Source organism: Stegostoma tigrinum, chromosome 27, assembly GCF_030684315.1.
Source record: "Stegostoma tigrinum isolate sSteTig4 chromosome 27, sSteTig4.hap1, whole genome shotgun sequence".
NCBI lineage: Eukaryota > Metazoa > Chordata > Chondrichthyes > Orectolobiformes > Stegostomatidae > Stegostoma > Stegostoma tigrinum.
The window spans coordinates 35968813-35984204 of NC_081380.1; the positions used below are offsets into that span (position 1 = coordinate 35968813).

Genomic DNA, 15392 nt, shown 5'->3' on the forward strand with positions numbered 1-15392 from the left:
TGGAGCGTCGGAGGCTGGGGTGTGAACTTACTCAAGTTTATAAAATTATGCAGAGCACCGTGACTAGCAAAGGTGTTTTCCCTGGAGTAGTGTTAAGGTGAGAGGAGAACATTTAAAAGAGACCTCAGGGGCACACTGAGGGTGGTGTGCACATGGAATGAGCTGCCAGAGGAAGTGGTGGAGATTAGTAGAATTACAATATTTAAAGGTATCTGGATGAGTATATGAATAGGAAGGGTTTAGAGGAATATGGGCCAAATACTGACAAATGGGACTAGATTAATTTAGGATATCTGGTCAGCATGGCCAAGTTGGACCTGGGAGTCTGTTTCCACGCTGCACAGCTCTATGAGTCTATAATCTTTAGGCGCCTTAATACAATTCTAATAGTCATAATATACATTGCCATATCCGGCATACAGTACAGGGATAAACATAGGAAAAAATTCATAGATATTTTCACTGTAAGGTACACTTCTGTCAATCTATACAAACCGAGTATCAGCTTTGATAATTAGGGCGTTAATCTATCCATATTCATTACCAAGGCGTGTCCAGAAACGCCCAGATTTAATAAGGTCGCTTGATCAGTTCAGAACGCGTTACAATTTCCTGACTCCTGACTTGACGTTAACAGACTCACTGATTCGCTGCCTCTGCAGGAATGAGATGCGGTCGATCTTTGGCAAGTTAGCACCCCGCCACGAAAGCGAGCCAAGTTTCACTTCCGTCCAAAGTTTTTTTCTAAAACCAAAAAAAGTGTAGCGACTGGTGAGGAGCTTGTGTGAGCCTCTTTGACACGGGATATGGCTTCCGCTGGTGTAGCCTGCCTGCCTGCAATCCGCAGGATCGCTGTGTTCGGAGGCACTCATGGCAATGAGCTGTCAGGAGTATTTTTAGTCAGGCACTGGCTTAAGGACAGATCGGAGCTCCAGCGCCCTTCCTTAGAGGTACAGCCCTATCTCAGCAATCCCGCCGCTGTGCAGAGATGCACTCGCTATGTGGACTGTGATTTGAATCGAGCTTTCACGTCCGAAAACCTCAGGTAAGAAATGCATCGCCCTGGCATCCAAATGCATCCAAGAGTTGTGGCTGGAGCCTAGCAATGAGCTGGAAGGATCGGCTCACAGGTGGCTGCCCTGGCGTGATCACCAGGGATGTGTTTACCAGCAAGTAATCTTATCCAGGGCTCCGTGCAGCATTGTAAAGTCACCGAGCTGGTATTGCAGCCAGCTGTTCGGAACTGACGTGGTATGGCTGCCTTGAGATCAGCCCCAAACATTTGTTATCTTGCAGAATTCCGCCCCCCCCCCCTCAATATTCCTCACAGTACATGGACGTATCCAGTGTTTGTAACGATAAGGGTGGAATGGCCAGTGTATTATAGTGCTTCAATACCAGCCGCGTGGACTTGCTGGAAGCAAACACGAACTTGCAGATGTTGGTACAGTTTGTTGACTGGCAATTGTTTACCAGTTCTGGGGTCTGGAAGCAATAACTAGGACGTGACTGGTTCACTCTCACTTCATATTTACTCTCTGAAACTTGAAACGTAAGATGGGAAAGCGTGACCAACTCACACTAGACTTTGATGAAGTTTCTGGTGAAGGGTCATTGCTTTCTCTCTCCACAGATGCTGCTGGATCTGCTGAGTTTCTCCTGCAACTTCTGTTTTTGTTTCAGATTTCCGGCGTCTGCACTTTGTTTCACTTTGTGATCATGTTACACTTGCCCATCTGTGCAGCCATCTGTAACTGTCCAATAAAGATGGATTGCGGCCAGTCATTGGTGAGAATATGTCACAAGAGCTTTTGGAAAATCCTTCACGTTGAGGGTATTTAGAATCATAGAATCTCTACAGTGTGGAAGCAGGCCATTCTTTCAATTGAGTCCACACCGACTCTCTACACAGCATCCCAGCTAGATCTACTCCCCCTATCCTGTCTCTGTGATAATGGGAACTGCAGATGCTGGAGAATCCAAGATAACAAAGTGTGAAGCTGGATGAACACAGCAGGCCAAGCAGCATCTCAGGAGCACAAAAGCTGACGTTTCGGGCCTTGACTCTGCATTTCCCATGGTTAATCCACCTAGCCTGCATATCCCTGGACACTAGGGGAAATTTAGCGTGGCCAATCCACCCAAGCTGCATATCTTTGGACTGTGGGATGGAACTGGAGGAAACCCATGCAGACATGCGGGACAGCGTGCAAACTCCATTCAGTTGCGGGCTGGAAGTTGAACCTTGGCACGGTGAGGCAGCAGTGCTACCCACTGAGCCACCATGCCACCCTAATTTGAGAAAGTGGATTGTCTGCCACTAACCATATTTGAAGCACTGTCTGTATATTCTGTTAAAAGTGATTTAAATGGTTGTTTAAAAATAGGATTGTTGAAGGGATAGGCAAGGAAAGGAAGAAAGTTTAGATGAGGGTAGTTTATGTGAGGAGAAACTCAAACAGACTGTTAGGCAAACATAGGTCATTTTCAACGTCACTGCAGAATAATAATCCAGCAGGCAGCATTGCCTTGCTATTTTAAATTTCAACAAGAGCGCCTACAAAATGTCCACCTTTAGTCTTAACCAAAGATTCCCCAGCACCACTGTCAACAGGGCTCTCAACCGCATCTGATCCATCTCCTGCACTTCTGCCCTGATCCCATCTTTTCTTGCAACAGCGATAGGGTTCCCCTTGTCCTTACCTACTATCCCATCAGCATCCACATCCAGAAGATCATCAGCTGCCATCTCAACTGTCTCCAGTGAGATGCCTCCACCAGACACATGTTCCCCTCTCCTCCTTTGTCTGCCTTCTGCAGGGACGTTCCCTTCAGGACATCCTACTCCACTCTTCCTTCACTCCCGACCACAGCCCCACGGCACCTACCCTTGCAACCACTGATGGTGTAACACCTGCCCTTTTACCTCCTCCCTCCCCAGTATCCAAGGGCCCAAACATACCTTCGAGGTGAAGCAGCACCTTGGCTGCATTTCACACAATCTAGTCTGCTGCATTTGCTGCTCACAGTGTGGTCTCCTCTACATTGGGGAAATAAAACATAGACTGGGTGATCTCTTTGCAGAACATCTACATTCTGCTCGCAAAAAAAATCCTGAGTTTCCAGTTGCCTGCCACTTTAACACACCACCCTGTTGAAGTAATAATTTCCGAGACATCATCAGTTCTGAGGAAGGGTCACTGGACCCAAAACATTAACTCCAATTTCTCTTCTGAAATGCTGCCCAACCTGCTGAGCTTTTTCGGCAACTTCTGTTTTTTGTTTCTGATTTACAGCATCCACAGTTCTTTTGTTTTTTGTTTAGTTGTTAAATCGAAACTGATTCCCTAGACCACAGTCTCTTGAATTAGGAAGCATGGTTCGAAGTTAAAAGTTTGGTGATCTAGATGAGCATCTTCCCTCTGAGGCCTGTGAATCTTGGGAATTCTCTACCCAAAAGCCTGGGGATCATCGTTTGTTGAGTATGTTCAGGCCTGAGATCACTAGATCTTTGGACTGAAAAGGAATCCAGGGATATATGATATCAGAGCAGAAAGTAGATTTGCCGTCAAAGAGACACTATGATCTTATTAAACAGTGAGGCAGGCTCACAAAGCATATGACCTCCTCCTACTCCCACATCTTACGTGGTCTGAGCATTGTTACTTTTCCTGTATCCTGTGTTGCTAATGCCTTCCTGTATTCCATTAGCAATTACAACTTAATGACTGTGGCTTCACTGATCAATAACTCAACACTACTGTTATGGTAATAAAATGTGAGGCTGGATGAACACAGCAGGCCAAGCAGCATCTCAGGAGCACAAAAGCTGACGTTTCGGGCCTAGACCCTTCATCAGAGAGGGGGATGGGGGGAGGGAACTGGAATAAATAGGGAGAGAGGGGGAGGCGGACCGAAGATGGAGAGTAAAGAAGATAGGTGGAGAAGGTGTGGGTGGGGAGGTAGGGAGGGGATAGGTCAGTCCAGGGAAGACGGACAGGTCAAGGAGGTGGGATGAGGTTAGTGGGTAGCTGGGGGTGCGGCTTGGGGTGGGAGGAAGGGATGGGTGAGAGGAAGAACCGGTTAGGGAGGCAGAGACAGGTTGGACTGGTTTTGGGATGCAGTGGGTGGGGGGGAAGAGCTGGGCTGGTTGTGTGGTGCAGTGGGGGGAGGGGATGAACTGGGCTGGTTTAGGGATGCAGTGGGGGAAGGGGAGATTTTGAAACTGGGGACTTCACCAGTTTCAAAATCTCCCCTTCCCCCACTGCATCCCTAAACCAGCCCAGTTCATCCCCTCCCCCCACTGCACCACACAACCAGCCCAGCTCTTCCCCCCCACCCACTGCATCCCAAAACCAGTCCAACCTGTCTCTGCCTCCCTAACCGGTTCTTCCTCTCACCCATCCCTTCCTCCCACCCCAAGCCGCACCCCCAGCTACCCACTAACCTCATCCCACCTCCTTGACCTGTCCGTCTTCCCTGGACTGACCTATCCCCTCCCTACCTCCCCACCCACACCTTCTCCACCTATCTTCTTTACTCTCCATCTTCGGTCCGCCTCCCCCTCTCTCCCTATTTATTCCAGTTCCCTCCCCCCATCCCCCTCTCTGATGAAGGGTCTAGGCCCGAAACGTCAGCTTTTGTGCTCCTGAGATGCTGCTTGGCCTGCTGTGTTCATCCAGCCTCACATTTTATTATCTTGGAATCTCCAGCATCTGCAGTTCCCATTATCTCTGATACTACTGTTATGGTCATGAGTTTGAAAGTTAGGTATGCCATTCAATATGTAAAAAGATAAAAATGTTAATTATTACATTTGAACGCTAAGCTTTGCCATATACCTAAAGCTCTAGAGCCTTGTGGTCGAAAGTGAAAGACTTAAATCTCTTTGAGTTTCGAAGAAAACCAGGATGAAATCTGTGAGATATCAGTGACTAACTTGAGGGGATCGCTGCACATTCACAAGGTTCCACATATTTGGAAGCAAGCAATCATGCTATCAATTTTTTAAAAAGGCAATAAATCCAAGTAACTAACGGCCCAGTAGTGAACACTAATACTAAGCAAATAAAAACCATTCTACCTAGCATTAACTTAATTCAAAACATCCAGTGTGGAGATAGAAGGAGAATATCCTGTCTTTGATTACTTTGTGATTGTGACAGATAAGGTATTGGGAATCTCGGACGTGTTCTTTTTGGACTCTCAAGTAGCTTTGATAATTGTGATGGACTAAGGCTTAAAGATGTGCATTTGTCCTTTTTTTTTTGAAGAGAGACTATAAGGCAGAGGTGGCGCGTTATCTGTTGCAAGCCCATAAAGTAGACAGCTTATGAGGCTTTGGGTTTTTTAAAATATTGCAACAATAAATGCAGCCTGAATGGGTGTGGTTCAGCTTCTCCAGAACCAGGGTTTTTAGTTTTAGTTTTTAAGTAGCATCAGTTGCTGGAGTCTTGAAGCTGGCTTTGGAAGCTGTAGAACATCCCTCCCCACTATTTTCTCTCCCAGAGTTTTCTCTCAATGGTTTTCCTCCTGGACTGTAGGATTGCCTGTGAGACAATCTATTTTACTGAATTCTACCAAAAGTGTGTTTATGGGATGTAACTACATTAGAACAGTTACTGTTCAGTTGTTAAATAAAATATTATCTGGCTAAACTTTCCAACAGAGTTAATTATTCTGACTTATTCTTTCATTTGTTGTATTTTGACTGTAGTGTATGATTAAAGTGTATTTTCCTTCAAATCTGGTAGTTTGACCAATTGAATGGCATCTGGAATGCATCACCTGACACTTACCTTCAAGTAAGAAACTGTAATGGTCTAGGCCATCCTCTTAATATATTTTGAGGGTGTTTGGTCTGGTCCATAAGAAATTGAGAGCTCTTGTCAGGATCAAAATCTCTAATTCCAGGTTGGCCTCAGGACTGTTGGACTCAAAGGCAGTGAATGTTGAGTGTTAGAGATGATGGGAACTGCAGATGCTGGAGAATCCGAGATAACAAAGTGTGGAGCTGGATGAACACAGCAGGCCAAGCAGCATCTTAGGAGCACAAAAGCTGACGTTTCAGGCCTAGACCCTTCATCAGAAAAGGGGGAGGGGGAGAGGGTTCTAAAATAAATAGGGAGAGGGGGAGGCAGAACGAAGATGGATAGAGGAGAAGATAGGTGGAGAGGAGACAGACAATTTAAAGAGGCGGGGATGGAGCCAGTAGGGGTGAGTGTAGGTGAGGAGGTAGGGAGGGGATAGGTCAAGGGGGCGGGATGAGGTTAGCAGCTAGGAGATGGGGGTGCAGGTTGAGGTGGGAGGAGGGGATAGGTGAGAGGAAGAACAGGTTAGGGAGGCGGGGGCGAGCTGGGCTGGTTTTGGGATGTAGTAAGGGGAGGGGAGATTTTGAAGCTGGTGAAATCTACATTGATACCATTGGGCTGCAGGGTTTCCAAGTGGAATATGAGTTGCTGTTCCTGCAACGTTCAGGTGGCATCGTTGTGGCACTGTAGGAGGCCTAGGATGGACATGTCGTTCTTTTATTTTGGGTGTTGCATTCATTTGGTTTAAAAGGGGTGTGCCTTGTGTAATGATGGCTCTTGCAGTCAGTGAGAGTTTCCTGGGGAGTGGAAGAAGTCACTTCAGATGCTTTAGAGAAAGTTAGGAAGACAAAGCCTTCGGAATTGCCAGATCAGCTGGATTTGGGGTTGCCTGTGTCTGTGAGGAAAGGGGAAGTAATTGTGTCTGTCTCGTGCAGAATTTACAATTGCCAGGAATGTAATCAGAACCATTGGGAAAGGCTAAAATTCAATTGAAAGTGAAGCAGCTTGAATTAGAGGCAAAAACTAAAGAAAGAGTAAAGAAAATGAAACAATTTGAATTACAATTAAAAGCAGAACAAAAAGAAAAGTGGAAATGAAGGCCCGCGCAGAAGAAAGGGAGAGCTTTTGAACTTAAGAAGTTGGAACTGAAAACTCGAAGTTGACTTAAAATGGCAGAGGCAGAGGTGAAAGGTAGGAGTAGTGATGAGGACAGTGATGGAGAGCAATCCCATCATAGCGAAAGACCCAATGGGAATCTGTTTAAATATACCCAAACATTACCTAAATTCAATGAGAAAGATGGAGAAACCTTCTTCATTCCATTTGAGAAAGTGACTAAACAAGTGAAATAGCTGGTGACCATGTGGGTTTAGTTGATCCAAATGAAATCGATAGATACAGTTGATAGATAGGTAGGGTATTTGCATCACTATCAGAGGAGGTGTCTGGGGTCAAAAACAAAGCTGCTTGAAAAGCTCGGCGGGTCTGGCAGCATCTGTGAAGTTAAAAACAGAGTTAATGTTTTGGGTCCGATGATCCTTCCTCAGAACTGATGGTGCCTGGGAAATCATCAATTTATATGCAGAAATAGGGAGGTGTGTGGGGTACGGAGTAAATGATAGGATAGAGCCCGAAGAGAGAGAAAGACAGTTAGACAGACAAAGAAGTTGCTAACTATCAGGCTGGGAGGTTAAATAGTTGTTAATGGAACGGTTAGTGACTGACAACAGGGGGTGTGTAGTGGCAGGCTATGTGGTAACAAGGCCTGGTGTGAGGGGTGGGGGTGTGGGACATCGGAGAGTTTAGGCCCTAAAATTATTGAACTCAGTATTGCGTTCAGAGGGCTGCAGCGTCCCCAAGCAGAAACTGAGGTGTTGTTCTTCAAGCTTACGTTGAGCTTCACTGGAGCACTGCAGCAAGCCAGAGACAGTGGTGTTGGCTGGGGAACAGGGTGGCACGTTAAAGTGGCAGGCAACAGGTAGTTCAGGGTCTTTTTTGCAGGCAGAGCGTAGATGTTCTGCAAAGCAGTCACCCAGTCTACGCTTCGTTTCCCCATGTAGAGGAGACAACATTGTGAGCAGTGAATGCAGTAGAGTACATTCTGGGAAGTGTAGGTGAAGTGTTGCTTCACCTGGAAGGTATGTTTGGGCCCTTACGTCGGGATTATCGTAAAGTCAATACAGTAAGGATATCTGATTCATATCTTATTCCACATTTGAAAGGCTGTGTTGAGAAGGTGGGACAAGCAATTTATATTTCTAAGGGGGACTGACTCAGAGGATACTGGCAGGTACCTGAGAGAGTGAAGGAAATTTTGGCTTCCATGATGCCAAATGGATTGTACCAGTTTAAAATCATGCCATTGCTATGAAAAATATGCGAGCCGTATTTCCAAGACAAACCAATAAAATCATTTCTGGATTACTTAATTGTGTGGTGTACATGAAAGATGTGGTGATTTTTGGCCACACATGGAAGAAACATTAGCAACATCTATCGGAATTGTTTGACTGACTTCCTGACGCAGGCTTGGTGATGAACCTGGCAAAAGCCCCACCCATTTTCTTGGTCCATGACATTGGACATGGACCTATGACCTGAATGGGATGAGAAAAGAAAGGTTATTGGGGAGTTTCCCATGCCATTGACGAAGAGGAAAGTACTACAATTCCAGGGACTGAGTGGTTTTTGTTGAAAATTCCTACTGAATTTTAGCAATGTGGTTGCTCCACTGACTGACTTGTTGAAGAAATGCAGAAAATTTCACTGGACAAGGAATGTCAAAAAACATTTAGGATGAAATCTGTGAAATGTCTGTTGCTAACGTGAAGGGCTCACTGCACTTTCATAGGTTCCACATTTTTGGAAGCAAGCAATCATGGTACTAATTTTTAAAAAGGGCAATGAATTTGATCCAAATAGCATCGGGCCCAGCAGCAAACACTAATGCTAAGCAAAATAAAGAAAACTATTCTGCATCGCATTAACTTAATTCAAAACATCCGGTATGAAGATGAAAGCACAATATCCTGTCTTTGATTACTTTGTAGTTGCAACAGATAAGGTAGATAGTGGGAATCTCGGATATGTTCTTTTTGGATCATCAAATAACTTGGACAATGGATTGATATCTAATTGAATTGAAAGCAAAAAAAACCTGGAAACATGGACATCAATAAGTAGAGAGCCGTTCAAAAGAAGCATTTAGGAGAATTCTTTGTGAATTAGTGTTTCAACACAATAGCTTTTAATTTACTCTAGTGCCCTGGAGATCGAAACTAACTGTGGCCAACAATATTTGCTGATGCTGCAAGAATAAGGAGCGCAAGTGCACTTACATGTTTAGATTTAGATGTATTCTGCAATTGAGCAGCCAAGTAGTTAATTTGATGTAACACATACAAAAGCAGAGTGCAGCATACTGGTCAAAAACTGTACATCCAAATGAATGGAAAGGAATTGGCAGCAAGAGATACAATACAACCAGTATAGCACAGATAGAACATAGAACTGTACAGCATAGTACAGGCCCTTTGGCCCACAATGTTGTGCCGAACTTTTACCCTAAACCTAAGGTCTATCTAACCTCTACCCCTACCTTATACTAACATCCATATGCCTATCTAATCGCCGCTTAAATGCCCTGAATGAAGCCTACTTTGCCACCCTCTCTAGCAATGCATTCCACGCCCCGACCATTCTCTGAGTAAAGAACCTCCCTCTGACATCTCCCCTATATCTACCTCCACTCACTTTAAAACTATGCCCCCTCGTAATAGCTACCTCCACCCTAGTAAAAAGTCTCTGGCTGTCCACTCCATCTAAACCTCTGATCATTTTGTACACCTCTATCAAGGCACCTCTCATCCTTTGTCATTCTACAGAGAAAAGCCCTACCTCTGTCAGCCTTTCATCATATGGCCTTCCCTCCATTCCAGGCAACATCCTGGTAAATCTCCTCTGCGTCTTTTCCAACACTTCCACATGTTTCCTGTAATGAGGCAACCAGAACTGGACACAATATTCCAGAGATAATGGGAATTGCAGATGCTGGAGAATCCGAGATAACAAAGTGTGGAGCTGGATGAACACAGCAGGCCAAGCAGCATCTCAGGAGCGCTCCTGAGATGCTGCTTGGCCTGCTGTGTTCATCCAGCTTCACACTTTGTTATCTCGGATTCTCCAGCATCTGCAGTTCCCATTATCTCTGACTCTTCATTGAAACTGGTTTTGTTCAAAACTTGACCCGCTGACTTTTCACCAGAATTTTCCGTTTTTATATCAGGTTTCAATTACATTTGATCACTGCTGAGAATTTGTATAGCACCTATTTTGTTCAGATTAGCGATCTCAGTCAGCCAAATGTCCAAAGAGGGAAATGCACATGTCACTGGTGCTGTTCTGACACTGAGTTTAAGATACACGTTATAGCAGATGAAAGGATGTCTTGCACATGATTGTGTTGGTAGGTTGATACAGACATAGGAAGATATTCCACAACAAAGACAAAAATTGCTGGAGAACCTCAGTCTGTTGGCAGCAGCATCGAGGAGAGAGAATCAAAGTTAATGTTTCAATTGCAATATGCCTCTTCTTTACAAAGTGAAGAATGATAGAGCCAAGAGTGATGAAGAGAACTCAAGTTCTGATGAAGGGTCAGCAGACTCAAAACAATAACTCTGCTTTCTCCCCACAGATGTGGCCAGACCTCCTGAGATTCGCCAGCAATTTCTGTTTTTGTAACAATAATTCATCTTTTCCTCCAGAGCACACAAGGACGAAACAATGCATATCACTACATTGATGTATCTGCCTCTCTCGCTCTGCTTACAGACCATGGTGAACAGTTGTGGTATGATAGATTATGGCAGTACCAAAGGTAAAGAAAATAACCAGAAAGACCATTGGAAGTCTGGCCTTTATATCTAGAGGGCTAAAATCCATAGGGCCAAAAGTCATGCTTCAACTATGCAAAGCCCCAGTTAGATCACCCCTGGAATACTTAGAGAAGTTCTCAGCATCTCATACGATTGGAAGGATATACTGGCCTTTGAGCTAAGTAGATGACAGCAAACAAGGTAAGGTTCTATTCTTTGCAAATGAGAAGGTTTTAGAATATATTAATTATGGTTTTAAGGCCTGAGGGAAATAAATCAAGTAGATAGGAACTATTGGTGGGCTGAAGGGCCTGTTCTGTGCTGTACTGTTCTATGTTCTATGTTCTATTTCACCTTCTTTGGGAGTCAGGGTCAATGGGACATATAATAAAACCCAAAGTCTGATCTTTCAGGTGTGAGAACAGGAGACAGTTCTACACAGAAAGGGTGTTGGAAGTTTGGAGCTTTCTATCACAAATGGCAGTTATTGCTTTAACTAAAATAGGATTTGTTAAACCTGTATAGCCTATTTGCTGATGGAGTCCAGATGTCAATCTTTACTTTGACAACACAGTGTGGAGCTGGAGGAACACAGCAGGCCAGCAGCATTAGAGGAGCAGGAAAGTTGACGTCTTGGGCTGGGACCCTTCTTCAATCTTTAGTCTGTTTAGATTTATTCACAGAGTGAAACATTACAAATGTATATCCCCTGACCCTACTCACAACGCAAATATCAAAGAGTGACTCTTCATGTGTGGCTCAACACAGAATGTCCTCCACCTGTTTATCCTTTTCCTTAATTTATACAATTAACAAGACTTATAGATTTTGTTAAGAAAAGGTATGAAGCAGTATAGAGTGAAAGCGGGTATAAGAGTTTAGTCACAGATCAGCCATGATCCTACTGAATGACAGAACAGGCTTGAGGGGTTAAATAGCTCTAATTGTTCCTGTGTCCTCATGTTGAATGAGTATATGAATAGGGAGCGTTTAGAGGGATAGGGGACAAATGCTGGTAAATGGGACTAAGGTCAAATTGGGATGTCTGCCCTGTGCGAAAAAAAATTGAACCAAAGGGTCTGTTTCCATTCTCTGTGACTCTGTGTTCAAAATCTAGCTGATTTTTAATTATATTATTAACTTTCAAATAAAAACTTTACACACAACAGCATGCCATTGAGTGACTCGATGCCTTATGAAGTTAAAAGAGCCCAGGAGATAAACGATTTATTTGGACCAAAAGGCAGTGAGAATGCCTATGACTTTATTATAGATCTTCACAACACTACCTCCAACATGGGAAACTGTCTGATTATGAAAACATCCAAGGACGATTTTACCATCCAGATGATCCATTATATGAAGGTAGGTACTCTCAATGGCACAATGTTGAATGTGCTGTACATACTTACCTTTTAGAAATACTTATATTTGCATTTCAGTTTCCAATATAAAGCACTTGCCTTACGTTTCCTTATGCCAATTGGGCAAAATTGGTTTGCCCAGGCTCCCAAACCTACGCAATACTGTGCATTTCTGTGTAAAGTGTTTCTATGCTGTTAATTGTGGGAAATTCGGCAATCTAAATGTTGGGGATGTGGAGGTTAGATTAAATGTGTTCCTAGAAAGGTAGTCCTTGGAAGTCAGCAAGAATTGAGTTTGAATTTGATTTATCGTTGTCACATGTACCAAGATACAGTGAAAGTGTTGTTTTGCATGCGATGAGCAGGATGAAATACTGGTATGGGACCTGTTAGGTTTTGTGAACGGCCAGTTTTGAGCCGTGAGTTCTAACCTAGGAGCATTCGATGAAGTGGCAAAAAGACAGGGCTGAATTTCAGGAACGAGCCCACCTCCAATTAGCCACCTGAGCCCAGCAGCTCGAGTAGATGAGACTTCTTTGTGGAGGCAGGTGCATGCCCTTTAATAGGGGAGGGACAGATTCTTCCGCAACCTCCAGGAAGAAGTCTCCCTTCTCGGAGTGAAGGTGGACGTGTGGTAGTGAAACTGTGAGTAAGAATGAGTGCGAAGATGCCAGGTTGCACACAAATTGGAACAGGGTGCCCAAGAAGAACCTGTTGGGGTGCACTTTGAGTCTATTCTGCCACTTAAATTGGAGAAGTGGCCAAATGGGGCACTGAACTGAACCTCAGCTGATGCTGCCCCGTCACCCACTGGAGTTTCTAGCGGGTTGCACACTGATAAAAGGTACCCCAGTCTGATTTCCCACCTGCACGTAGCCTGTGAAATTAGACCCATGTAATACAGTCTGAGTAACATAGGAGAGCCATTTGAAGACGTAGAAGTGGATCCATTCTGAAATCGTCCTTCCCATTGCCTTTGAGAGTATCTTTGCAAAACTCTGTGACTCGGGAAGCTGTGTCCACAGACATTTGTGAGCATTTCCTCAGGAGATTACCAAATGACAAACCCATTAGAGTCAGTACATCTGTGCTGCATTTAGTCCTTGGAGAGAAAAGGGTTCGAACAAAGAAAGAATGACTTTTATTGACATAACATAGTGCCACCACAGGTAGACTTTCCATCTTTAGGAAAATGTGCTTGTGTAGATATCTCACCCCTCGATAAGCTTCAGTTTATCCAACATGTAAGTGCCTGGGCTCCTCATCTCACTGCTGTACAGGACCCCCAAAGCTACTAATTTTGAATTCTCATTCCTCATATTCAATTCGCTCCACGCCATCTTTCCCCTCCCGAGTTCTGAAACCTCCGTTAGCCCGAAAACTCTCTACCAACCCGGCATTCCTAAAACTCTGATTCCTTGTGGACTCCTCAGTTGCCACACCCGCTGTTGGCAGTTTTTGTTTCAATCGCCCAGGCCTTGTAGACTCTCATGAATTAGGAAAACATAGAAAATAGGAACAGGAACAATAGTAATAGGAACATTCCTTGCTCCCACTTTGTTTCCATACACTTTGATCCCTTTAGTCCTAAGAACTATATGTATCTCCTTCATGAAAACATTCAATGTTTTGGCCTCAACTGCTTCCTGTGGTAGAGAATTCCATAGGCTCTTTTGTTTAAACTGCTCCTAAACACCAACCAAGATTTTGGTCACTGCCCGAACATTTTGTGGCTTTTTTTTGCCTGAGTATCAAACTTTGTCCGATTATGCTTCTGTGATGCTATTCGGAACAATTTTTTCACATTAAATACAATATAAAATAGAAGTTTTTGTGAACGCACAACCACATTGGCAAGACCTGGCAATAATTTCTTCATCCCCACTGTGATGGGAACTGGACATAACATTAGAAATATTTACAGAAAGAAAAAATATTCTTACAGTAGAATCGAAAAACTTCAGTAAACTAGTTGCACTGTTTAATAGACATTTGGATTGGGACATGAATAGGAAAGGGTTAAAGGGATATGGGTCAAATGCAGTCAAGTGGGACTTGTTTAGTTTGGGAAACTTGGTCGGCATGGACTAGTTGGACCAAAGAGATTATTTTTGTGCTCTATGACTTTATGACTGCATAATATAACTGCTTCAGTTCAGTGTTTAGTAAATTTTCTCCATAAAGAATTGGAGCGAATTTAAAATATGACATGATATAGATGAGGATGATAATTCCTGTGTTCATTCCTTTCCAGAATACGTTGATACATGATAATTGTCAGGTGCTGCTGCTTGAAAATCCTGAGGTCCAATATGGTGCGATACGAACTGTTGCTAAGCACTCTGTAGGTAAGCATTAAACCCAGGAGTGTGAGAATACGACAATAAGAAAGATAACTGTTGTGATAGTAATGATGTCAGCCAGGTGGACCTCATAGAATACGAGTTCCCTGATTTGGGCTGTAAATCTGGTCCAACTGAGGAGCCCCAGCCGACAGTTATAAACAGAAGTGTCAGATATTCTGTTGGCTCTGAGAGCTGGCTCTGAGGGAGCTGGATCGGTGTCAAGGATTCTCCATGTGTAAATAAAGTGTGACTTGGTAATGGGATACCGGTCTCGCTCAATTTTATTTCAATAATTATTACAGTGTGGGACAGATATTGTTTTATTTAAGGGCAGAAATTTTTACACTGTGTTATCTACCAGACGGGCTGATCATCTGTGCAATCGATGCATATTGAAGTCAAGATAAAGGAATTAAAATGGCAGCTTTAGTGCTCATAGTTCAGAATTTCTGGCCCTGAAGGTGTATATCAGAAATTCATGATATTCAATTTGCCTTATGCACTTGTTTTAATCAAACTTGTAAAAATGCAACAATGAAAATAATGAACATAAAATTCATAGATTTAGAGAAGTGTTTATGTTTATATTAACACATTGTCACATTTTAAGAACCTAAGTGCTTCATGCAATGAATTACTCAAGATGTCCAATGACTATCCGAATGGCAGAACCTGCACTTATAAAGTGCGACCCAAAAACATATGTTTCATGTTTCACATTTCACAGGGGAGTTCAGTACTTCTTTGTTGTGTTTTAGTTATTGATGTAACATAGGAAAGATGGCAGTCAACTTGTGCTTAGTAAGGTTTATATTAGGCACTTTATTTTGAGAACTGTAAGTGGTCCACTGTGCTCAATGGCACCCTTTTTCCCCAATGTAAGGGTACGTATGTTGGACCACTGACAATGCCAGGAAAATGTTCTCGTACTCAGAAAGGATACATGACAGGGTAGGAACTGTTGGACCCAGACTAGGCAAGTCCCCTCAGAGAGAG

General features: G+C 43.6%; 1 protein-coding gene across 1 annotated transcript in view; it reads left to right on the forward strand.

Moving 5' to 3' along the window:
• The first annotated feature begins 590 nt into the window (after positions 1 to 590).
• Positions 591 to 15392, forward strand: part of aspa (aspartoacylase) — a 35840-nt gene continuing 21038 nt past the window's right edge. The window contains exons 1-3 of the mRNA XM_059655294.1: positions 591 to 1045; positions 11857 to 12052; positions 14306 to 14399. Of these exons, the coding sequence (XP_059511277.1) occupies positions 807 to 1045; positions 11857 to 12052; positions 14306 to 14399 (529 nt within the window). The 5' untranslated portion in view covers positions 591 to 806. The remainder of the gene's footprint in view (positions 1046 to 11856; positions 12053 to 14305; positions 14400 to 15392) is intronic.